The sequence below is a fragment of the Haliaeetus leucocephalus genome, unplaced genomic scaffold (genome assembly GCF_000737465.1).
Source record: "Haliaeetus leucocephalus isolate CR32 unplaced genomic scaffold, Haliaeetus_leucocephalus-4.0 Scaffold932, whole genome shotgun sequence".
Classification (NCBI taxonomy): Eukaryota; Metazoa; Chordata; class Aves; order Accipitriformes; family Accipitridae; genus Haliaeetus; species Haliaeetus leucocephalus.
In genome coordinates, this window is record NW_010973368.1 from 1,497,076 (window position 1) to 1,523,632 (window position 26,557).

The window sequence follows — 26,557 nt, forward strand, 5'->3', positions numbered from 1 at the left end:
GGCCGGCGGGGAGGGACGTGGCGGGGCGCATGGGCACAGAAACCCCGCTTCGGCCCGAGCCGCCGGCTCCGGAGCCGGCTGGCACCCGGGCTTGGCTGGCCGGGCCGCTCCGCTCCGTGGGTTGTGGTTTGTGCCCTGCTGGGCTTGAGTGCATGGCCTGCAGGGCGGGGGGGTGCTCGCTAAGGTCTGCGCTTAAAGGCTTGGCATACATACGTACATACATACGTGCGCATGCATGCACACGAAATACGGGCATACATGTGTGTGCATACGTATACACGAACGTATTTCCTCATATGCAAAATCGTGAGTTTCAGTTAGATGTTTTGAGGCCTGTCTTTGAGGGGGTATTGGAAGCCCTGTCAGAACCATTGGCCTCCTTTGCAAAGCATTTCAACCTCTGCCAGAGCAGAAGGTTGAAGGTCCCTTCCTTTTTTCATAGCTTCCTCTGGACTGTAGATTTTGAATGATATTAGTAGGTGAAACCAGCTTTAAAGGATTACTTTTTCAATACTCAATTTCCACTGTGTTAGAAGAAGGTTATTATCTGCTCAAACTTCACTTGTAATTACAAGGGATAAATTATAAAATGGTCACTTACTGGCAAACGTACCGATCATCAGATTCGTACATTGCTGCTCTGGAATCACTGGGGCCCGTAAGTAAGTAAGCTCCATAAGCAGGATCTTTGTCACTAGAAGGGCTAGCTGAAAAAACAGTAGCTGTGTTCAGTGCTAGTTGTGGTCCTGATGTGTGTTTCTGGCATCTTAAGTGATTTAAAGTGGTCTGCTGGGATCCTGTCCCATGCCTGTACTAGCACATTGACTTGTGGCACAAGTGCTGGGCTTGGCACAGTGGAAGGTTTGGAATGCCATGAACTTGACAAATTAGGCAGCTGTCAAATTATATTTTTACATATGTTGGCTTCTTATTGCTTTATCTCTGTGTGTTAAAGTCCTCAATGTACAGTTAATTCTTCATTTTTGTTGTTAAAAGATCTGGGAGATCTTGAATGTTAAATCCTATGGCTTTTATATTCACACTGACTGATGCAGTTTGGGGAAAGCCCTCCTATGGTGGTTCTACGTGGGCTCGTGGAGCTTGCCCTTGTCTGGGCTGTGCATGGGCTAGCAAGTTGCTGGAGCCCCACAGGTGTGGTACAGAGACAGTCAAGCTGACTCTGCAAAAGTAGAGTGAAGACTCTAGTGGTGCTGGGAAAGTGTGGCTGCCATACTGGGAGAGAGTATAGTCACTCCCTTAGACCCTGATCTGAGTTAATACTAAGTCTGCACCAGAGTTGATCCCCCAGTAAAGGCCTTGGTTAATCCATAAATCCAGGTAATCTGCCCATGGTTTATAAAGAGCTTCCTGTGTTTTAGTTTATTTTTTTTCCTTTTTCCCCTTCTTGTCCCCCATGCCTTTGAGCTGGCAAGTATTGCTGATTGAACCCCATTTTACAAGTTAGGCTGCTGGTCCGTGGCTGTCCACCTGGATAGGATTGCTGGCTGCCACTGTTCTGCCTCTAGTCCTTACCCACTGTTCCTGGTACGCTGTGCTTTCCTGTCCCCTTTCTTGCACTGCCTTCGATGCTTGATGGGCCTTTGTATGCTAAGCTGTCAGAAGAACAACCCATTAAAGAAGTAGCTAGTGAAAACATCTCAGTGAAGAATCTGATATGTAAATGGGAGGCACTGGGGACTGTGTAAACCAGTGGCTAGATAACTGCAGTTCAATAGCAGCAGAAGTCATAAATTGCAACTTTGTGAGAATATGTGAACACTTCCAACTTAAATCAGTTAACTGGACACCTACACATTGTTGTGAATTTGGGACTAATGATTTGTACAGGTTTAGACAAGAAGTCTCCTGGAGCAGGGAGTTCTTTACTTCTGGGCTGTTCCCTCATCTGAGGGAAGATCTTGCTTCTCTTGTCTAATGCAATGCTACACAGGAGATCTCTTCAATCAGTGAACTGTGGACCACATCCAGGTATGGGCTTGAAAGAGTCAGCAAAATTGTTATAAACATAGTGATTTTATTTTTGTCTGTATTAGCGACTGATTTAGCAAAACAAGAATAGAGAATAAGTAGCTCTTATTCTAGAATAGAGTAGGTAGTGCTGAGGCCCCTACATCTCCAAAGTAGTTAGGGTTTATTTCAGATTATGTAGCCTGAATTGAATATGTTTGGTTGGAAGCTGCCTGAAGGACAAGTCATTGTTTCAAACCCTTTTGTTCACCGTAGATTTTGGAATACATTTGACAAGTATGTGGAATGAAGCTTTGGGTTTAACTCGATAAGAAAATAACTAGGTTTGTGTTCACCAAAACTGCTGCAAACTGACCCAGTGCCTGATAAGCTGGACCGGTCACGGGACTGGCTTCAAAGCTATGCTGTACTGAAACTTGAATGTGTGCACAGCTTTTATAAACAGTTGGCCTGTTGTAGTTGGAGAGTATATTGATAAGAATTACAGATCTGCTGCTGAGTAAGGCTGATCAGTGTTTCCTTACCCTTGTTCTCTCAAAGTGATTCCATTGAAAAATAAGGCCAGAAAAATGTGCTTAAACTGTCTTGTGTTGTTTTGATGAAACCTAAACTAGGCAGCATCTGTGTATGCTGATGGTTAAGATGGAAAAAAAGTGAACTTGAGTGAGGGTACCAGGGCAAGCAGCTGGAGGTAATCATGTTTTAAGTTGGAAGAGCATATCTGATTATGTCCTTGTTTGCACAGCAACCTGCTCTGTTCCTTTCAGATGTGACTTATGAAAGCATGCTTCAATTTTTTTATCAGAATTGTGCATGGACTAAAAAGGGAATACTGTATTTTGGATAAGAAATTCACGGAGGCGGCTTTTCAAGAAGTTCTGATATACAGATATACTCTGTTACATCTTTCAGGGGAAAACAGAGAGAGTGCAAAGGAGGAACACACAAGCTTATTGGGCAGTAGGTGGGTGAGGCACAGGGTTGTGAAGGATTCCTTAATGAGGTCCAGGGGCAGCACTGCAACAATAACCACTGCTTACTTAGCCCATCTTACCCTTCCAGTTTGTATTGTAGCTAGGTGCCGTCTGGGAATGCCCTTTCTTCATCTTTTTAGACATAAAGATTAGCTAGAATAAAAAATGTAATTTTCTGTGTGAGAAAGGGAGCTTGGTATAACAGATGTAAACTTAACTCTTTCTCTCCTCCAACTCCCTGACTGGTGAAGAGAGAAATGTCTCTGTTAGTTCCAGCTTTGAAGTTTGCTCTTTTTCAAAATTTGCCTTTTCTCCCATTTGTAGTTGTACTAATTGATATTTTTAAAGAAAACTTTGAAGTGTCAAAGACACTTTGGTTGATTGTTCTTGAAGGCAAGCAATTGTGTTGTCTTGCCCTTGTCTTGGTTTCTTCTGGGATTAGGGGGGAGGAAGGGGGAATTGTGTTTTAAGTGAATGTAGTCTGTGAATGTTTCTTAAAAACAATACAAGAAGCTCTCCAGATAATTTCTATTGCATTCCACAGAGGAAGTGCTTTTAAGGGAGCACTTAAAAAGAGATGATTACAGGAAATTACATGCTTGTCTCAGTGTCTTGACAAATATGAATGTACTCCATGGAAGCATATTGCTCCTACAGACATAAGATGATTAGCACCACAAGAAATAAGTCTTAATTAAAAATAGTAATAATAAAAAAAGAAGATTTTGAAGGAAAGGATATTTTTTGTTAAATTTGTCATTTGCTTTACTTGCATTCAGCCTTCTTTTTTTTTTTTTTCCCAGTAGGTGCCTGAGAATACGGAAAGTGCAATTAGAAGAAGCATAACTTGCCCTTCAGAGCTGGCACTGTTTCTGTCCAATTTCTCTTGCTGCTTTGTATTTAGTATTGGGTTTTTTATTGACCAGGATATAGGATAGCATATTGGAGATGAATAAAAAAGCCACAGGTTATGCTCACCATCCCAGATGAGAATTTGGCCATTTTTTAGAGAGCTTTATATAGCCCACAGCTTATTAAAAAAAGCTATTTTAGGCACTGTTACGTTTTAAGTACTCTGTGGTTTTTTGTCTTTAAACTGGGCTGCCCTAGTTACTGAGTTGGACTGCTTGAATACAGTAGGAAAAGAATGACTGTGATTTTGGAAGTGTTTAAAAATACCCTAAATACTTTGTGCATTACAAAACTTTATGGGAAATCTGAAGTGTTGAGACAGGATGAGCCTATTAGCAAGTGTTTTAATATGAAATGAGGACTCTTCTACCTCCAGTGATGTAAATTTTCGACTGGAAAGCCATGAGATCTGATCCTAAAACCTCTTACTTTTTCAGTACTGCATATTCCCCAATCTGTATGTTGTTTAAGGCCACGGGGAAGAAGTTCCATAACTGGGGAATTAAAGATATTTCAGGACTCTGAAAATCTTCATTCTTTTATGAATCTTACTGGAGGCAGAATAAAGGTAAAACAATTGAAGAGTGACTTAGCATGTGAATTGCCATTCAGTATGCATGATGGGTAGAATGTAGACTTCTAGGCAGAAGGTCAAAGACTTTTGAGTGTATACATAGCTGAGGGGAGATTGGAGAGAGCTATGTGTTATTTCAGTATCTACAAGAGAGTCAGCTCTGGCCTCCAATACCAACGCATTATAGTTTCCTTGCAACGTAAGTTTAAAATTTAAGATGCAGTCCCCTTCCCCTCCAACAGTGGGTGTTGCACTGATCCTCAGCCAAGGTTACAGTTCTAATCTGTTTTCTTTGATTTGTAGTCCCTAAATTTACACAAACAATAAAATACATGTTAATTTAAGGAAAAGCTTCTGAGTTAATTCCTTACTAAGACATGCTTAGAACCAAAAGCGTAGCTGAACACATCTGAAACATGTATTTGAGTTTGGGAATGAAGTGGGAGAGCTATCAGTATGCCAGTGTTTGTTCCTGTCTGGCTTCACAGGGAGGTGCCTTCAAATTTTAAAGAAGCTTTATTTTTATAGCACATAAATGCTTTAGACAACTCTTCAAGTAATTTGACTGCCACATTCCTTAAATCTGGCCAAGTTGAAAGTTGCCTAATCAATTTTGGCTTGAGTATTACGTCGGACAGCCAAATAAAACTTTGCTCTTTAATCTGATTTTCAGCCTTATTCTGGGATTCAGGATCTGCCTTACTTTTGAGAACAGTATTTTAAAATAAAATAGTATCTCTTAATGGCCTGATACTCTTTTCCCCCACCCTCCCCAGTGTGCTAAGCATTCAGTGTATTTTTTTGAAGTTCTGTCTTTAAATTTTCTCATTCTGCTTTTGAATACTTCAGGTTGTATCGTGTTTTAAAACTTTCTACATACTCTTTTTTGCTTGTACTAACTGTAGCATGACAAACTGCAGTAGGTCTCTGATTTGGACTCGTAGGTACCGTTGTAATACAGATTAATACTGCTCCACTGCCTGCTAGTTTTCATATCCAGGCAGAGAGGGCTAATGTAGTTTTTAGTCTTAAAAGCTTGTAATAATTTCAGGAAGAAGCCATGTGCAGAAAACTTCATAAGTTGAGAAGTCTGAGTGGAAGATCTGAGTTAATCAGATCCGCCAAAGTAGCTGTGCTGGCCCTGAAGCTACTCCTTTCACCTCATCGCCTTTGCAGATTGCCATATTCTTGCAACAGTAAGGATGAAGACTTGTGTGCTCCTTTCTGTACTTTGTGTAGGAGACGGCATAGAGCAGTTAACTGTGTCTGTTGGAAAAATGCGAGTGAGGAAGAAGCAAAAGGCTGAGGATTGTTTATGGTCTAGAAGAGTGAGTTCAGGCTGTCTCTGCTTGGTTCAGGATCCTACTTTGCCTTTCTGTCAGGAGTTAGGATTTTTCTTGACAGAGTAACTGCTTAGATGGATATGGCCTCCTTAGGACAGCCGCTTCTCAAACACTTGGCTTCTTTGTACCAGTTCAGCGCCAGTTCCTGACTGCGTGGCCATCCCTTCTTTTGCATGTCTTCTACTGGCTGGTAGTTGGTCAGTTGTACCATAACTGTAGAGAGCTAATTCCTGGAGATACTGCTGCTATAAAGCAGTTTCAGGACATCTCTAGCTTCTGAATATGGCTTAACAAAGCTGCCTTTTTCTTCTGGGAAAGGTGGGAGAGAGTCAAGAATTTTATAGCATAGTTTTTCTGTTTCCTACTCTTAAGAAAAGGCAGTGGAGGTAACAAGTGATGTTTAGTAACATCAGATTTCTCTATGGCAAGTGGTAAAACTTTTGGCCAAAAAGTGGGTATTTATTATACTTTACAGTTATGTGCACTAGGTAAATTAAGAAAAAAAATCAGGAATATAAATTGAAACAAAAACTGTGGAAAGAGTTTTATGCAGCAAGAGTAATTAAATTAAAGCATATAAAATTGAGTTTCTGCAAAATTCTAGACTTTGCAGGTTAAGAAGTGTTTCATTAGAAATGCAGTCATTAAGATGAACAGATATTTCTACATTAATATTTCAGCTTCAGAGAACTCTCCAAATTGAACAGGATGAAACCTGTTTTCAAAATGAAGTGTTACTTCTTTTTTTTTGATGCACATTATTTTATATGACAAATGTAACATTGAACTGTGCTTGCTTTGCAGGGATTACTTTTGCTCATACTAACTCAGGATAAACTTAAATTTTCAGTGGTGGCTAATAACTCTTCATGCTTAATGGTGCCTTTTGTCTCCTGTGGTATCCAGTGTTTAGTTTCTCTGTTTCACACATTCTGAGGTACACTGTGTCTTATCAGTCATGAAATTTAACCACTTGAACTCTTACAGTGATGTTGTTTCTTTTTTTGAGGAAGAAAAATTGCATTTCTTCTAGAATTAGATCTAAGTTTCTTACTTTGTAGTTTATATGGCAAATGATTTCTCATATTCTGCTGTAATATAATGGCTAAAATTCAGGCTTGCTTCAAATTAATTAGAAACAAAATATCCAGTTTATTTGGTTATACATTACATTGCTCAAAATAAATTACCTTTTTGTTTATTCTTAGAAATGGATGATGAGGACTGTGAAAGAAGAAGAATGGAGTGTTTAGATGAAATGTCCAATCTTGAAAAGCAATTTACAGACCTTAAAGATCAGTAAGTATTTTAATGTTTTAAGTGCCTCATTTGAGGATCCATTCTGTGAGAATATTGTGTGCAGCTGGTGTTTCTTGTCTGTCATATACGTGGATGCTACTTTTGGAGAAGAATAAGGACTGGGAGTTCTGAAAGTATTTGCAGGCAGTTGCTCCAGAATACCTTTATTTATTTATTTATTTATTCTCTGTTTTGCTATAAGAAAGGTTTTGAAGTGTTGTTGCAGTGAAGGGCTAGTGTGGGTCTATTGCATCAAAATCCTTAGCAGAACCAAGGAATTGTGATTTTAGGGAAATTTGTGGATTTATTTATTTAGTTATTGAAGATCTTTCTCATCCTTTTATATATGTGGGACAGACTCAAGCACTGTCTTTGCTAAGTAAGAAATTAGGGTTTTTTTGCAGGGTATCACAGCAGCTTTTATAGTTGGTACCAACGAAAGTTTCTTGTGGTTACTGCAAAACAGTTGCCAATACTAAAAAAAATGAAAATACTGTTAGCTCTCTGTAGTTTGCCATAATATGCATATCAGTAGTAAAGAGCTAGTAAGTAGAAAAGAAAATTAATAGCCACAGTTACTCAGAAGTGAATCTCATTTGTATTAGAGCCAGTCTTTTGTATGTATTTTAAGTTGGCTTTTTTTCACATGCCCAGACAAGCTAGATGCATCTGTTCCAATTTAAATAGGTGGTAATCTGTCAACTAACTTGATCAGGTACCTGACAAGTGAAACTTTGAGGAGACCTTGTCTATTCTTGGGCATGTATTTTAATTGAAAATCTAGTCAGGTGTCATTACAGTTCAGATGCGTGTTTATATTGTGAGATAGTTCTTTCTACTGCAGAACTGAGACAATTTGCTTTGCCGAACAGGATGCTGTGAGTTCTATCTAATAGGGTCTGGAAAGAATTGCCCAACAAGTAATTTCTTGCTGCAGTGTATAGAGAAGACTGTTTGTCCTGCTGTTGTTCTTTGGGCTGAGCATGGCGCAACCTGGGAGATAGAGCCAACTGATGAGTATTGGAGCCAGTCGGTACCAACAGGTTTGGCATTTGGAAAACTGCCAGCTTTTGAGTTCAGTCCTACTCTTCCATCTGTTGGACAGCTTGGATGACTGAAAACAGTTTGTGGAAACAAACCGTTAAGGAGTGAATATGAAGGAGGGTGGTCTTGGGAGGAAGGAAGCAAGTATTTTGGTGGATTTAGGGATTGTGAATGGTGTTTGGGAGGTGGTAAGGCTGTGTTATATGAGGAGGAAGGCACTGCGTAGGCACTGGTTAGTTGAGAGATTGGGATGTTTGTAGGGGTGGAATAACTGTGATGGTGGGAATACTGGGAGAAGCGTTAGAATGATGGAAGAAGGATGAGTGAGTAGGGGGGTGATAAAGTTGGGAAAGAAGAAAAAGATGCATAAACAATGGGATGTTTAGTCACAACCAATAGCAGAGATGATGAAGTGATTGCGTCTGCCTCCTCTTCCTTTTCAGGGAAACTGGATGCAATGAGATAAGTAGGGTTTACAGTGGTTGATAGCAGTTACCCATTTTAGGCAAATCACTGTTTGAAAGTACTGGATGAACAGTTTTAGTCCGTCAACTGCTGCGTGGTACCAAGTGCTGGCAGCACCCAGTCCCTAAGTGCTTGCTCTGATGGAGCTGGAACTTGGTGCTGTGTAATCAAATGCTAGTGACCCACCCAGTCACGTGTGCTGTGCACCTGTGCTTATATTCTAGATAAATAATTCTGCTGTAGTGGTGTGTTAACCATTGTGTGCATAGCATGCTCATCAAGGATTGAGCCCAGCAAATTGGGTTTCGATCAGCTGCAGGCTATGTCAGTTGACTGCAGGACAGACTGCGTGTATCATACTCTTAACAGTTTGCGGGTAAGAGTGAGGGGAGTGATCACTGACTATTGCTAGGTAGGTGTACGTGCTTGAACTATGGAGTTGTCATCAAAGTAAAATGATGAGCGGGCTGGTGGCAGATGAACGGGAAGTATTTCTCAAGGAGGTCTTGATGTATCAGTATATATGAACTTTCTGCTGTCTATTCATTACTTAACCTACACACTTTCAACAAGTAAAAAAGCAGCGTCCCTGTCCCAAAGACATCTGTTATATATGTATAAACCCATATAACAAAGATATATCTGTGTAAACAGATAACATCTGATGTGTTCTTAGTACATACAACAGGGTTTGTACATTTGCCTTAATTCTACAGCTTTTGATTGTGGGGTGCAAGGTAAAAAATGAGAACAGGAAGAACTATTTATATTGATGATTCTACCATTGAACACTATATTTAAGTTATCAGTTACAAAGAGTGGAGCTTTATTGTGATTTAAATACTTGTAATTGATATTACATTAAATTCTTCAAAATGCAAGCAGATTTCTTCATTGTCTGCCAGTAAATACCAGCTTTTACAGAAGGAATGAATTCTAGGTAAAAATATTTTAAATACGCTTCCTTTTGGTAGGAATGGAAGATGTCAATTACAAATCATCCCTTGATATTTGTGATAGTATGCAGTATGTGGATTTTCACAGGAGATTAAATGAGCCTGCGTCTCTTTTTCCTTGGTTTATGGTAGAGTGGGAGCAGATATGTGAACACAAAAGTGAATGGGTGTTTTATCCACAAAATGTCTTTCTCTCCCATGATGTAACCATATTGTTATTATGTATTGTAGCACCCTTTCCTGTCCTCTTCCATGTTGATTCACCTCCTACTCTGTCTCAATCCTATTAACAGCTCTGCGATTTTTTTTCTTCTTCCTTAGACATGGAGATACATTTCACTTTATCTCTACTTTTTACACTTCTGATTGTCTGCATGTGTTTTTCAGAAACGGTTGGTAGACATGAGGAATATTGTTCAAAAAGAAAATATGTATTGGAAAACTCAAATGGTAACAAATCTTAACTTTGCTTCAGTGTGTGTTCCATAACATTAACAGAGAGATGCAGAATAATAGTTCTTTTACAAATATTCTAACTTGTGTTTGCTTTTAAATAAAATACATATTTTTTTATTTCTATTATTTTAAGACTTTACAAAGAAAGATTAAGCCAAGTGGATGCAAAACTACAAGAGGTCATAGCTGGAAAAGCACCTGAATATTTAGAACCATTGGCAGCTTTACAAGAAAATATGCAAATCCGAACCAAGGTGGCAGGTAGGCATGTAAAATGAGTATTGCTGTTTCAACAGTATAAACTTGCTATGCATTTTAAGGTCAGTCTTTTTTTTTGCTTTAGAATTGTTGAAGGAGAGTGTTTTAAAGTTAGAAATACTGTGGCATAGTTTTAAATGTAAAATATTTTTCAAGTAAAAATGAATAGGTTGCTTACCTCTTTGCACAAGTTGCCCAATAACATGACACTAAAAATATGGCTTTTTAATATTTCATTTAATGGGTGTCTGTCTGTGTGTAGTAAGCACAAAATTACTGAATTAAAAACAGTAACAATTTTTATTAGAAGATTTGGGATCAAGTCTGCGCACTGGTCAGTGTTGAAATGAAGAGATATGTAGGTGCTATGTCATGAAGTTCTTGCCAGATCATCTTAGATGATCATGTTTTTTCTGCTCTTCTAGTCTGTGTTTCTTCTACTCCTCTGCTCCCATCCTCCAGTTTCATCTGGGGAAGGAGGACAACTCTTGTCCTTAGCAGCTTTACCATCTAAGCTGCATTTTAATTATTAAAACTAATGCTTAGATAGGGTTTTATGCTCATGGAAGAAGCAGACAAGAACTTTTATCTTCTTCTGGAATACAACCATACAGTCATATGGAGTGGTGGTATTACAGGTAGACAAAGTTCTGTACTTCCCTATTGTAAGTTCTTTTCATGTTATAGCTCAACTCATTTAGGAGTAATTCAGGTGTTTAGGGGTTACCTAACACAGGCTGTCAGAGAGCCAAAAGGCAGATAGTCATGATCTCTCCAGCCAGAGAAGCTATGCTAATGTCTTTTCTAAGAAATTCAGCAGAAGCATGGTGCAGGCAAACTGGAAAATCGCAAGCCTGCTTATACTTTTTGTAATACTAGTGCTACTTCAGTGCTACTCAATATATCATCATTGGTACTTTTGACTTCAGGCTACGAAGAGAATTTGAAATCTTTTGGTCTGTTGCATTTCACTCCCTCCTGGTCTTCTCCATAAAGCTTTTCCTCAGCTGGTGAACCAGAATTTCTGTGGTTTAAGATCTTAACTCAAATTTACTTGACTAGTGCTAAGTAGCCCACTTGGGTTTCACAGAAGGTTTGCAGATGAATTTGCAGAAGGTTTGATATAAAAGCAACCTTAATCCAGGCTTCTGATTTTCAGTTTTAAATGTGGCTGGCTGTAAGTGCTTTCATGTAGGTGGGTATGGATAGGCAGAATATTACAGGCTCTCCCGATTTGTCTTCAGCAGCATTGAAGATCCATGTTCCAATGTAAAAAGAGCCCAGGGTGAAAATTAAAAAGTTTCCTTGAAGTTGAGGGTTTTTTTTAATTTTTCCTTTTTTCCTCAACTGAATGAGATTTGATAAAATTATTCCAGAGAAAGCAAGTATCCTGGTTTTGGCCAGAATAAAGTTAATTTTCTTCCTAGTGGCTGGTATAGTGCTGTGTTTTGGATTTAGGATGAGAATAATGTTGATAACACACTGATGTTTTAGTTGTTGCTAAGCACGTTTATAATAAGTCAAGGACTTTTCAGCTTCTCATAGTGACCTGCCAGCAGAGGCTGGGAGTGCACAAGAAGCTGGGAGGGGACACAGCAAGGACAGCTGACCCAAACAAGCCAAAGGGATGTTCCATACCATATGACATCATGCCCAGTATATAAACTGGGGAAGTTGGCTGGGGGACACAGCAGCTCGGGGATTGGCTGGGCATTGGTCAGCAGGTGGTGAGCAATTGTATTGTGCATCACTTGTTTTGTATATTCTATTATTATTATTATTTTTTATTATCATTATTATTTCCCCTTCCTTTTCTGTCTTATTAAACTGTTCTTATCTCAACCCACGAGTTTTACTGGTTTTTTTTTGTTGTTCCCCCCCCCCCTCCCCCCTTTCAATTCTCTCCCTCATTCCACTGCGGGGGGAGTGAGTGAGTGGCTATGTGGTGCTTAATTGCCGGCTGGGGTTAAACCACGACAGCAAGAAACTGCAGAACAGGCTTATTTGCTCTTACTGTTTGAGAGCCTTGACAGAAGTGAGTAGTAGCAGGGCTTGAGCTCCAGCAGGTAACCCCTAAGGACCTACTTCTACCTGAGAGAGGGGAGGAAGGGGTGAAAAAAGAAAGAGCTAAACTATGTTTGGCTAAACTATGGATATAATTGCATCTGGGGTAGAAAAGGAGCTTGTGTTCCTCTGCTTTCTAAGGCACTGAGCACTATTCACACAAAATTTGGATCTTGACTATTTCAGCAAGTCAGGAATACAACTGTTTCTTCCAGAATTAGTCATACCGGTACTGCTCAATTTCAGGCAAATAAGCAGTGATTATAAATTGGTAGACCTAGATATGCCAGCCAGCCATAAATATTACCAAAAAAAAAAAAAAAGGCGCCAGCTTAACATACTGATGTAAGAAGAACATTCTGAATTCTAGATCAAAAGTGACTTCACAGCAGAAAGATGATTGACATAATATTTTGTGATTTGTTTTTCAGAGGAATTGCCAGTGGCAGTATTGTTCCTCTTGTACTGTATTAATTTATAGTCAACTGAATTCTAAGGGAAGTTGTTTTGGGGAGTTCTTCAGTTGCTAGGCAGCACCAGTGTGTGTGCAAACTTAACTCCTCAAGATGATAAACTGGAACAATTTAAGTATTTTGTGTTGAATTCATTGAATATATTAAATCAAGTTCTATCTGTACTTGCCACATACTACGTTTCAGATACCTTTCAGATTTTTTCAGCTGTCTGTTTAGTAGACACGTTTTCAGAAAGGCATAAGAAATGCTTCTAATACTCAGAAGCAGTATCTTTTGTATCACAAGGTAGCTATTTCTAAGAATGGAACAGTCTTGTTAGTTGAGGTGATTTATTAAGGTCATGCATTATAAAGTAAGCCTTATTCCAAATATTAATTTGTAAAAGCTTATTCTTTCATTCAGTTTTCTAGCTATTTAAAAACCCTAAAACATTATTTACAATTCTAATTAGAAAACAGAAGAGGCTATTAGTACTTCATGGTTTTGAAAACTGAGGATATCCAGGACAATTTGATCAGAAATATGAAACAGACCTATTTTGTAAAGTTAGCCTGACTGCTGGTGTAATTTGTTGACTGATAGGGGAAAAAGTTAAAATAGCATTTATTTTTTCCTCAACTCTTCAGAATTAAGAGATTACTTGTTCTTATTTTTACTCTGTAAAGCAGCCAACCGCTGTACATGCCCAATATAATATATCTGTACTTTCCAGTATGTAAGTGTTTTGGGACTTCCAGGCAGTCTTAAAGGAGAATTCTGAAATCAGATATACTAAGGAAAGTAATATTGCTGTAATTTGTCTGATTACAGGAATCTATAGAGAGCTTTGTCTGGAATCTGTGAAGAACAAGTATGAATGTGAAATTCAAGCCTCTCGACAGCACTGTGAGGTTGTGCCAGCTATTTTACATCGATAGCTAATCTCATCTAACTTTACTGTGTGTCATGGTTTCCAAGTGCAGTGCATGTTTTTATTATTGCTATTATTTGCTATTTGAATGCAATTGCCTTGTGATATTTAAGCTCACGTAAGAGGTTATTCAAAGTATATAAAAATTAGCTTTATATTAGTTTGGCTTTACATTTAAGTGTAGCTAAGTTTTCTTATTTTTCATTATCAGGTTCTTATTCCTACATGATTTTTTTTACCTTATTCTCATTCCCACATGACTTTTTTTACCTTTGTTATAAAAAGATTACAAAGGACAGTAAATAAAATATCTGACATAATTTTAGCACAAAGCACCTTACATGTTAACAACAACAACAATAATAGTAATAATAATGTCTTTTTAAGATGGCTTGGACAGCCAGTGATAGAGTTGTCATTTCAAGAGCAGTTACAGGAAGAATATATTTCTCTCCTTGAACATAAACATTCCTGATTATGTGTCTAACTACTAGATACCATAATACAAATGCTCAAGTACATGTATGTCCAATGCTGTAACATAGCTGCTTATATCCTGAGGTTTGCATCATAGTACTCCTCAGCCCCCATTACAGTTGCTTAAAGGTGTTTTCTTCTGAGTAGTTCACTACATTCCTGAAGTCTGTGGCTCCTATTATACCAGTAAAGCAAGAATATGCATGTGGACTTCTAAAAAAATTGCCATTTTCTTGATGCCTTGGGAAAGAACAAGGTGTAATGAAGGACCACTCATTACTGACTGTCTTTGCTCCTGTGAATATTCCTGAGGTTGTACAGAATCCTGTAGAACTTGCAGGGTTTCTCATCCATGATTGAATGATTTGCTTTGGCTATATATTATTTCTCTTTAAGGTGGTCCTTGTCCCTTGTTTTACTATTATGTTTCTACTGTGAAACCTTCAGAATTCAAATATTCACCATCCAATAAGGGTCTCCTGGGGGAAAAGCTCTTTAAAGTCAGCAGTGCTGCTTGTAGAATCACTGTTCCACTGGAATATAACCATTCAGCAAGAATGCCTCTGATGCCTGTAACAGCTTTTCACACCTTATTTGTCACCAAGTGCTTGAAGCAAAACAGATGTCTAAACAGAAACACTATTTAACTTTAAAATGGTCTCAGAACAGATAACACTCATTTGACATTTCAGGTATATGTAAAAGGCTTCCATCTTTTCAATTCTACTGGGAAATTTTTTTACAATTAGGGGTTGAAAAATATATGAAAGGAGGTCTTTGGAATTTAAATACTTTGTAACTTGAAGGGAATGGTAAACATGACAGCCATTTAGTAGAACAGGGTTCTTTGTTCCTCAACTGTTTTGCTTCACTCCAGCATACTAGTTCAAACATTGGTAAAGGTAAGTTTCTGTTAGTATGCTATGCTATGGGCAGGAGCAGTTGAGATACAGACATCTGCTGACTTGGCTCTAGGGACTGCAGCTTCTGGCAGAGACATGGTAGCAAATAGCTAGACGCAGTGACTTGTGCTGCTTAAGCTGTTTTTTCAGTGAGTAAGTCCAAGCCCTCTGTTTTCCAGAGTTGTTAAAGAAGTTGCTCAATGAAAATTAACTTTAAAATGTAATAATCAGCTGTATTTCCTATTTGTGTTTTGGGAAATGTGCAAGCTTATGAAAGAACAGTAAATTTATTTCCTTGAGGCTGGAACTCAGCTTAATTCCAAGTTACTGGTTTAGAGAGGTTAGTGGTTTTTGATGCTGCCTTTAAAAGGGTAACTGATCTATATAGACACTATGTAATTTTGGTATCAGTCCTATGTGGTGGACTATAATGAGAGCGGTTTACTACAAAGTTGATTTTCTCGTTCTGAAACACTTAGAGATGGAAGAAAGTGTAGACTGCACAAAATGCTGTAGCAAGTTCATGTCAGAGTGTGGTTTTGTTTGTACATAAAAAGTGGTAATGAAATGTCGAACATTGAAGGCATTATGTTAATCTATTTGGATCAGAAATTGCCTTTTAATAGGATGAACTGGCTAACTTTTCTAAAGCACTGCTTTAGAAAAAGTGTTTCTCACAGCTTTAAGGTAGACAATTTTGTTTTCACAGCTATCTAGATTATTTTATATGCTCCATAAATTTTTCTGTGGGAAGGTATTTTTCAGATCTATGAAAAGAGACAATTACTGTGGTAATAGATGATAATTCTCTATAAATGACTGCAGGCTTATTAATATTGGAGGCAGCTTAATAAAAAGCTTTCCATTAAAACATTAGTTTTTCTGATTTGTAATGAAAGATGGCATAGAGGTCACTACTTTTGTTATTCACTGTGAATAAATCTTTGCTATCCAAAAGGAAAATACTGTATTTGTGTCAAAATACAAACAGTTATTCTGGAGATCTAGCTGCATGCTTTTATATACTTAGTTATTCTTGGTACTGATATTTGATAACTATATTTACACTTATGCCAAGTGAGCGTGCTGTCTTTAAGGAGTTAGGATCTCATGCTAAGAAAGTGGATGGGGGAAATGTCATATGCTTTATGGCTTCTGAAAAATTTTCACCTAAAGGTACTCTTACCTTCCTTCCACTGAGGCTTTAAATTGTTGTCATGTATATTTAGATGATAGAACTTAGTAATGTAAAAATGTGTAATTTCTTGCCTTTTTAGAGTGAAAAGCTTCTGTTGTATGATACTGTACAAAGTGAACTAGAAGAGAAGATTAGAAGACTTGAAGAAGACAGGCATAGCATTGACATTACCTCAGGTGGATGGAAATTCAAAGTTGTTGGGTGCTTTTTGTTTGTTTGGTGTTGCTTTTTTTGTTGGGTTTTGGGGTTTTTTTTAATCTTTTTTTTTAATCTTCTGGTAGCTACTGATTAGTTGACTGTAGACATACATGTCTAGTGAGTTTCAGGTTATCCAGTAGAATGCTATTCAGCTGTAGACTTTGGGTGGGGGGTTGAATTTAAGCTTAGAACGAACTTTGCTCCAGTAATTCTCAGCATCACTTGTGTGTTTTGAGGGTATTAATATATGACTACATAATCATGTAACACCTTCATTCTGTTCAGAAACAGCATCTCACCAGAAAGTGTGTTATTTTTCATTTTTGGACAATGTTTTCTGCTGTAAAAAGAGCTAAACATGTAAATGTTTCTGATTCGTAGCATATTCTTATTATGTCTTTTCAGAATTGTGGAATGATGAGCTACAGTCCAGGAAGAAAAGGAAGGATCCATTTAGTCCAGATAAGAAGAAACCTGTTGTTGTATCAGATATCCTTTTACTGAAATCATTGTTCTTTCTAGTAGTGTTTACTGTTTTATAGCTAGTCTTATTAAATATGTCATTAATAAAAGTTGGAGTGATAATGCATTCTCAAAATTGATTTTTGCATGGCCGATGTTATTCTAATTCAGATTAGAGAAACCATGTTGACACATCCCATTATGAAAATTGAAATTAAGATTCTCTTATCTAACTACTAGTTTCATATAGAGAATATTTCTAAAAGTTGCTTTTTCTAACTCTTTAAAAAATACAGCTTTAAGGCAAAAGCAGATAAAAGTTAGGCATTATGTTTGCAAAGTATAACTTGACTTGTGTAACTTCTCCTGTACAGCTTTGCTTTTCCTACTGGGACATCTTGACCTCAATTTATTACTTCTTAACAATTCCATAGACTTTTGAACCCTCTTTGATTAAAAGTTTAAAATTCCAAGAACTGAGATGGTTGCGGGAGGAGGGGGTGGTGTTTGTGGGTTTGGGGTTCCTGTAGAGCGAGTATAGTATTGAAGAATTTTGCATTGATGACTTCTTCATAGCTATTGACAAGCATGCTGTGCAGCTGAAACTTTTTAAGGTATAACACCTAAGAGATGGTATCCTCTTTCTCCAGAGAAAGAAGGAGGTGCCTTTGCAAACTGAGTGTTCTCTCTACTCCTACCCCCAGTCTAAGATTTTTATAGGATAGAGATGTGACGGCTTAGAAGTTGCCAGAATCATGCAGACTACCTAAAAGAGACCAGCTTCTAAGTATTGACATGATACGTTATAAAGGCCATTTTTTATTGCTAAGCTGCTGCAAAAAATTCAGCTACTTCCACAAGGTTTTATAACGTTAGGAGAAGGTGGGAAGGAAGAAGTTTCTGAAAAAACTGTCATCATTGGGACACCCTTCTTCAGGATGGTTTTTACTGGAACACACTCCAGATGGCTGATTTGTCCTAATAATGACTCTTTTTCCATTAGGATGTGTCATAAATTCAGTTTAGTAGAGATGTTTTTTAACTAGTGCTTAAAAGCCAAGTGGTATTAACAATGCAGGTACAACTGGCTTCATTAGTTTCTTAACTCCTTTTAGTAATTTCAGTGCCAGGTTGTGTGAAAGTGTATTTTCTACAGCTCTCAGTCATCCCTGTCTTCAGGTTGTCCATATAAATAGCATCAGATTCTGTGAATTATGAGCTACCTTGACATTTTAGAATACATTCCAAACAGAAAATACTAATATTGTATTAGGTCTAAAACCCCAGCAATTTCAGGCAATTCATAAGGCTGAAAATACTTTCAGTTGTGAAGCAAATTAATTTGCTCTTTTTGCTTATGATTTTAAAATAGTTGTGAATTTGTCAGTTTGTACACATCTGTGTAAAGCAAATATGTAGAAATTTTACATGGCTTTTGATTTGTAATTCTTTGCTATTTAGAGGAAAACAAATTTGAAAATGGCTAAAGATTCTTAAAATTTCAAATCGAATGTAATTTAAAGCTCTCATATCCCATTTTAGGACATTTAGTTTTTAAACATTCATAGCACCTTTTTCTAAACTTGTTTTTCAGAGTTGAAATGGGGAGAAACAAAGTAAAAACTGAAGACTGTTGAAATGGAATAGCTGTGCTATGTGGAGTTTTGTTTTGAAGTTCACGTATTGTTCTAATACACAATTTTTACTTTACAGCTGATAGTTCAAGGAAGAGGCTTTGTCTTTCTACTTCCTGGTTTTTGAATATTTGATATTCAGAGATGTGGTGCTGTCTACACTTTTCTGTCAAAGAAATATCATGCAGAATACTGTAAAAATAATGATTTTATTAAAGCTGATACTAGTGTAGATGCTGATTTGCAGTGGTATATTGAAATTGCAGTGAATTTTAATTGTAATCTGTAGTATTTCAAACAGAATGGGATAGAATGGTTGTATCACAATTGTTTATCTTATCCTCCTCTTGAACTCCAGTAGTCTGAATATCTACATACTATTACTTACCTCCTTTTAATAATTTTTAAAGTGTACTTCTAGGTTGCATAATTCAAAGATGCATTTATCTTTGCTGAGCTTTCAGTTCATGTAGGTGTTCTTTCTGTGAAAGATGGGCAGAACAGAGCTATTAATATCTTTCTACAGACATTAAAGTATTTTTATTATTGCTGTTTAAAAGAGTTTTCCCTAACTTTTCACGCCCCTATATAGTTTATATGTTACAAGACCTTGATATACTTGAAGACTGGACAACAATAAGGAAGGTAAGATGAAAGGACTGAATGCCAGTGGCTGTGGGGTTTGGGTTCTTGTCTAATCCTTTTGCATCTTAAAAATATGTAAATATGTTTCTTACATGATCAAAACTCTAAATAGATTTTTATTTCTTTAGTAGTCAGCTAATCATTCCAGTTCAAGTGATGTTATTTATACTTTTCTGATTCTACCCAAATCATGCAGAGGAATCCAATGAAGTGGTGAAGGAGGTTATCTCTAAAATGGGTAGTCCATCATTTTCCATGATAAAGTGAGCCTAAAGCCTGTGTCAAGAGGGTCTGCTTTCTCAAGAGTCTAGCATAATTGGGTAGAAACTATGATAGAATAGTTTGATAGGATTTTGTTTTAAATTAAGATTTTTTAAATATATATCATATGGTATGTTTTCACATAGTAAATAGTTTATTTTATGAAGATTTCTATGCTTTGACCTCTCTTATACTTTTTTTTTTTTTTTGGTATAAAGTCAAATGCTGGGTTTTTCCCCGATTATAAGACAATCAGGGTTTTCAGGAAGAAAAATTTGTTTGACCAGTTGATGTATTTGAAAAAATAAATCCAGCTTTTAAGTGCAGAGTGCCTTTTGTCATATCATTGAAGTAACTTGCTGTAATGAAACGCTACCCTTGCCTTCCACCTGCAGTCAGAAAATTTCTGCTAGTACCCTAGTGCTTCCCAGCTTATGGAATAGCAAACTACTGAGGTGAATTCAGACACTTGGTGGGAAATGGCTTTGAGTCAGTTTCCATCCTGCTTTTATACTTGTAAGTATTTCCTAAACAAGGAGTAAAATGTGATGTCTATGTGAAAACTTGTCTGACTTTTCTCTTCCTATCAGGTCAGAGGAACAGACACAAAATAGCTTTCCCTCAATTTCTTTCCTGTAGTGTAACATGATTTTAAGCAATAGCAACAAACCCAGAATCTATTGGGGATTTTGCCTTTTCTGGAAATAATTTAAAAAAAACCAAAAAGCAAGCAAGCAACCAACCAACCCCAAAAAACTCTTAGAGTTTTTTTTAAACCTACCTTAATACTATGTGTAATCTAGAGTTTGCTTGAGAGAAAATTTGTGAGCTTATAACATATAAATCAAAAGAGTAGGTTGTTCATATAGCATTTTGTTTTTCAGAATGAGTTAATGTAATTTTGTATTTTCTTGATGGAATTACGTAACAGCACGTTTGAGGGTTTAATTTAGAAAACCTCCTGAGTTACTTGAAGTCAAAACTTACTAAAGAAGGTGATTTTTTCCACCCTCAAAATGCTGTTTTATTTGGTTACCAAGTCACTGTTGAATACACTTTTATTTTAGATTTGTTCTGATTGTGATATTTGCATGTGAAAACAAGTATCCTGAGCTACACTGCACATAACTTCACAATTAAATCCAGCAGTTAAGGAAAAAAGACTATGCTTGCTGACTAACTTCATTTTCTTTTGTGTTTCAAGGCAATGGCTACACTGGGGCCACACAGAGTAAAGCCAGAACGTAAGTAAACATTGTCTGGCTTCACAAGACAGAACTTGCTGTGTGCAATGATGCAAACCCCATCTAGGCAGATCATATTTATTTTATCCCTGGTATAGTGATGGAGGGTGGGGTGAGGTAGCTGGAAGATGTGGCTTTTATCTTTACCCTCTCTCAGGTGCTGATACTTGTAGCTCGATTGCTGATGATTGTGTTGATAATTTTCTAGATTTCATGTGTCAACAAAACCTTAAACTTCTAAAAAGTGGTTACATCAATTAATATTAGGAAGCTATGCCGGTGTTTACATAAGATGAGGCAGGAAACTGAGAGCATCTGGACCTTAGGTGTGCATTCTAAACAATGCTCACATTCACTGCAAGCAACAACCCTGAAAAAGTAGAGCTATGGGAAGGGAATGGTAATTGATACTTGGCACTGAGGTGAGAAGCACATTAATGCTAGGTAAAATCAAATACTTGGCGGTGGTGAGTAAAGAGGAAAAGGGAGCAGAGGCAAGCAGGTGGTGTATTTCTTTAGCAATGTATTGCTACCTGCATGTTGTGGTAATGAGCTGATGAAGAGGTTTCAGGTTCTGCCATTTGAAGTCTTCTCTATATTGCATTAGTTGATTTGTGAAAATTCGTATCACAGATATGAAGGTTGTGGGGAAGATAGCTTCTATCAGCAAATGGAAATATAACTTTTAATTTATCTGACTGGAAATAAAAAGGTATCTTGCTTCCAATTTTCTTGCATTCTTGAAATTATTAAGAGAGAGGTTACTTTTGATAATGGAAAAAAGTGTGTATTCTATGTAAATAACTGGATGAAAGTGTATTTAAACATCTAACTGACTTCTGCCAAGTCAATGTTAAATGATTTTATTGATCATTTTAGCACCTGTCAAAATAGAAAAGCATCTACATAGTGCTAGATCTGAAGAAGGAAGACTCTATTACGATGGAGAGTGGTATGGACGTGGACAGACGATATGCATTGATAAGAAAGATGAATGTCCTACAAGGTAAAGATAACTCAGTTTATGCAGCTCTGTACATTCATGTTAAGCATTAGATAGGATGATGGCATTGAAGAATAAGGCTTATTTAGAAATACTACCACTTCAGGAACATGTGTAGTTCACCTTGGGAGACAGGCATTATCAAAGAAGGCTGAGTGCTGGAGTTCTGAGAGAGGCTAGTAAAGGTTGGACTTCACTGAAGGTAATGAGGTGTTTTGTCAAGTTAGGATCTCACTAACAATTTAAGCTCTTACTAGTTTCTGAATAGCCTTTGAGTAAGTTGGTTTTTGTTTTTTGTTTGTTTGGTTTTTTGGTAGTATCTTGGGATTTTTTTTGCTTTGAGATTTTGATCTGTTGGCCCATCCAGAAATACTTTATTATGGAAAAATGCTTTATACCATTAAAGATGAGCTTTGTTTTCAGTTGATTAATGCTCTGAAAGAAAAGAGTTGGAACTTTCTTTACAGTATTTCCTTTTCGTAACAAAGGTTCTACTTGAGAAAGGTCTAAATATTACAGTGCAAATTTGGTTGAATGTTTAAGGTATCTAAACGTATTTTCTCTGCAAGGATAATATTTGTAAATTCTAAAAGATGGGTATATTTAAAACAATATTTAAAATTAAATTTATATCTTACTCTTACTGAATGGGGCAAATCAGTCTAAGTGCAGTGTTGATTGAATATGCACAGCTACCCGGGAAAACTAACTTTAACTTGATATAGCAGTAGTTTACCGGAAAACTGGCTATTTCTTTTCTTCCCTGTGTATGGTGAAGGGGAACAGAATTTGGTGTTTATTCAGGGCTGACACAGGAACGTATTTTAGTAAACTATATATTCTTTCTGAAATTTAAAAAAAACTGAATTAGTTTAACGGAACATAGCAATTATACCGGGCCAAAAAAAGATCTTGGTATCCAGTGTCTGACAAAAGCCAAAAGCTGATGCTTAACAGGGCAAGCATACAGTTGAACTTCGCAGCTTTTCAAGATTTCAGCAACTTTTAAGGCTGAAGAGTTCCCTGGAGGGAGTTTTGTCACAGTCAGTATGTGATAGATCTTTCTTCCATTAACTGTTTTAATCTCTGGTTTTGAGCCTTTTTTTGTCATCAGTTCTACTTGAATTTTTTTTTCCTAGGGGGTATGGGGAGGGCGTTGTTTTCACTATTTGTGTTAAGGTTTACCACAAGGAGCATAAAAGCAGGGTTCATGTAAGAGTGATTCAGTAAATCAGACTTTGACTTTATTTCCTATGGTCTTGGTATAATGACTAACAGTTGAATACTTTTTCTGCTTTAAATCTTGGGCTTGAATCTGTTTAACTTTTTTCTAAATACTTTGTATTCGAAGTAATTTCTGGGTATGTTTTCCAACAGATCTGTTTTTTATCATGGGTAGTCTGTTATTGTGTTTTCTATGGGTGACTGTTCTTTTAAACAATTAAAATATTTGTACATGTTGAGGGTTTTCTCATAGGAGAAGAAAATAGATAGATGGCTGAAAAATTCAATACCTTCACTAGGCACACATGCAGTTACCAAAGAATTCTGTTAAAACTATCCTTACAATGGAGCCAGTATCTTTTGGGCCTAGCATTTACAACTAATGCATATTTTCATTTACTGTATAGAAATATAGCTGCAGTTTTGAGGTTATTTATTAGCTTATGAGGTTTCTAAATTCTTGTTGTTTTTCTTCCCCTGACCTTTCTTCCCTCATTTTCTGTAGTGCCATAATTACAACAATCAACCATGATGAAGTTTGGTTTAAAAGACCGGATGGAAGCAAGTCCAAGCTGTATATTTCTCAACTACAGAAAGGAAAATATTCAATAAAGCATAACCACAACTGACTGTTGCTAACCAGATATGAAAGAAGTGGTATTGCCATGCTTGATGTGCCATGGGGTGAAAGTTGTATTTAATAGTGTTTTGTATTCCTTATAAATTTACAGCAGTATCTGATGTGTATTTGTAGTGCTGTATGTAAACGTCATATGGATGGCCTTCAGAAACCTGAGGATGTTAAATCAAGTTGACAGACATTTTACCTCTAAATTGGGTCCAGTGCCTAAGATATGAAGTATGCTCTTCAAGTATAATGGCTCAGAACTTCTGGTATTTGTAAAATGGGGCGGGGGGGGATGGGGATATTTTTTCCATTGGTGACAAGTTGGTGTGATAAAAATGATAACCATAGTTACCAGCAACTCACTTCATTTTCAGTGAGCATGTCATGCTTCTTTTGTGGATGTAAATTTAGGCTGTTCAGCTGTTGCTTTTGAATAGATTGTAACAGGCATAAGCATTCTTTTATCCAAAGTGGACCGATTTATTAAAATTATTGCCCTTGACAGCTCTGCTAGTACTGACTGTGTTATATTTTGTAAGGTTTATTATATTGCTTGTAATGAGACAAAGCCAATATTTTGAGCTATGGTTTTTGAGGAGCACTTTTCTAGTTTAGGACCCTATTCTAGAGTAAACAAATTGTTGGTGATTTTTTTTTTTTCTTGTTCCCCAGATTGCCAGCAAAATTTATGCATAAAGTAGATTTTTCTTCTTTCCCCAGACTGCCAGCAAAATTTATGCATAAAGTAGACAGTGTTGCTCCAAACTGTGTTATACGTAGCCCAGAAAGAATGACTGCGGGGATGGTTATGTAAATACTGTTGCATGCTCCGCTTGTTTGGTGCACAGTTGTATGAAATACTATGAATCTTTTTTTCAAAGAGAAAATATTTTCCCAGGAATCGTATATCTGGGAAAATTTACACTGACTTTTTCACCAAACACTATTTTCCAAATTTCGGTACCCTACTTCTTGTACTTCTTGTACACCAGAATTATTTCATCCAGCTTAGAAAGCTGAATTTCTCTTAAATCTTACTGTTTAAGCCACGGAGAAAAGTCCTAAATCCTTGATGTTACTGTGATGTGCTTGGAACATCTAGAATGATAGATGGGATTGCTGAAGAATTATTAATGCGTTGGTTATGTGCACTTTAATCTCCACTTACAATGATTCTTCTTAGAGAAAGAAAGCATCCATTTGCTTTAAAAGATCACAGCAAATAAGTATTTTTATTGTAACATATAAATGTCTTATTCCTGTATTAATTGTCTCTTCTAGTGCAGGGTGGTAACTACTTTCCAAATGCCAAATCAGTTTCTTCTGAGTGACGCTTTTCTACAATTGTATGACATTATTAATCAAATGTACATAAAAGTATCAATTGACATGTTGGCTTTTAACAATATGAACTGTATGTATACAGTTGTTTGATAAACTTTTTGTAATAAAATATTCGTATTTTTTAACTTAGTATATAAATAAATGATCTGTGGTAGTGGACATCTTTTATATTGTTTTGCTCTTTGGATTTCTGGTCTTGTTGGAATTGCTGATATACCGAATGCTAAAGAGAAATCTATCTAAGTATTCAGAAGGCCTAAATCTTTTTTAAGACCTTTGACTTGCACTTTCTTCTGAATTTTGAGAGTTTGTATGTATATATTTTGTTTGTTTTTACAATTTTTTTCTTTAATATTTTATGGAAGCACTATTCTGTGCTGTTTATAAATCCAGTGTAAGCACTGTTAAGAACCTCTTAGCTATTGACGTGCTTGAAATCATTTGTATTTAGGGCATGCTGGGGACCCTAAACTGTTTCTATAATTCACCCTTTTCCTCTTTCCTCTCCCCTGTTCTGAACCCCTCTAGCTGCAATTGATTATTTCTAAAGCTGTTTCTGATCTGATCTCCTTGGGTGCAGAACTTTGCTTTGTACGGCCCTGCAGTTTGGACTGATACTTGGTGAGTGTGGCTTCTTTATTCAGAATAAACATCATTCAAATCAACGTGACAGGTAATAAGCACAGCAGTATGTGTTAATGATCGAACAGCTGGGATCTACCTGTTCCATTACTAGAAGTCCAAGAAACCGAGCTATGGCTTTCCATTTTACATGTAATTACTTCTGTGTATATGATTGGAAAGGTATGAGGTTGGTCTTTTTTTATAATTGGTTAGTTGTTTCATGCCTAGACAAATTATGTTTGGTACATGCTATATAACTCTTTAATATTTGAACAGTTAATGCGTTGCTTGTTCCATCATAAAATGTAAGAGGTGTCTTCAACAGATTTCAGTCCTTTGAAGTACAGAAGTTTTTAGCCTGTTGCCCATCTGTTTTATCTTTTATACTGCTACAGTAAAGCTTTTCAAGCCTCGGTAGGATTGTTTTAACCTACAAATAGGATTAAGATCTGTAAAGTGCTGAAAGGAAAAAGATGTTGGGCATACAATTTATTCCCTGAGATACAATATGTGAAAAGGGAAGTAAATGAAGAACAGGCATTGAGTGACAAAAATAACTTTCTGTACATGTATAGAAAAGGCTTCTATATCAATAGTTATGTTTCAGAGGAGATGCAGTTTGTTTTGTGCCAGTCACACAGAGCAAGCTGATCTGTTCATCTTTCTCATAATGAAGTATCTGGTATATTTAGTTGAAATGCAATTGATTTAACGTGACAACGCTTAATGCGTAAGTATCATGTGGAATTTAGCTTAGGTACCTTGTAACAAGCAGCTCTTAAACTTTCTAAATACACTTGGGTTTTGGCACTTTGTTGCACTGTGTTTGCTTTAAAACTATAAAAATTGGCTATTTATAGTCCATGGAACATCTTGTTTTAGATTTGTAGGCTGAGGCCTGCATAACTAGCTCACCACCCCCATCAAGTGGCAAGTGACTATCAAGTACTAAAATTTTCACTCATTTTGAAAACCTACACTGTCTTCCACCAA

General features: G+C 36.9%; 1 protein-coding gene across 1 annotated transcript in view; it reads left to right on the plus strand.

The window, feature by feature from the left end:
- Nucleotides 1-25,099, plus strand: part of BRMS1L (breast cancer metastasis-suppressor 1-like) — a 25,471-nt gene extending 372 nt beyond the window's left edge. Inside the window, exons 2-10 of the mRNA XM_010583662.1 lie at nt 7,001-7,091; nt 10,146-10,273; nt 13,621-13,700; nt 16,377-16,473; nt 16,901-16,984; nt 19,172-19,236; nt 20,702-20,741; nt 21,621-21,747; nt 23,474-25,099. Of these exons, the coding sequence (XP_010581964.1) occupies nt 7,001-7,091; nt 10,146-10,273; nt 13,621-13,700; nt 16,377-16,473; nt 16,901-16,984; nt 19,172-19,236; nt 20,702-20,741; nt 21,621-21,747; nt 23,474-23,597 (836 nt within the window). The 3' untranslated portion in view covers nt 23,598-25,099. The remainder of the gene's footprint in view (nt 1-7,000; nt 7,092-10,145; nt 10,274-13,620; nt 13,701-16,376; nt 16,474-16,900; nt 16,985-19,171; nt 19,237-20,701; nt 20,742-21,620; nt 21,748-23,473) is intronic.
- The last annotated feature ends 1,458 nt before the right edge of the window (nt 25,100-26,557 follow it).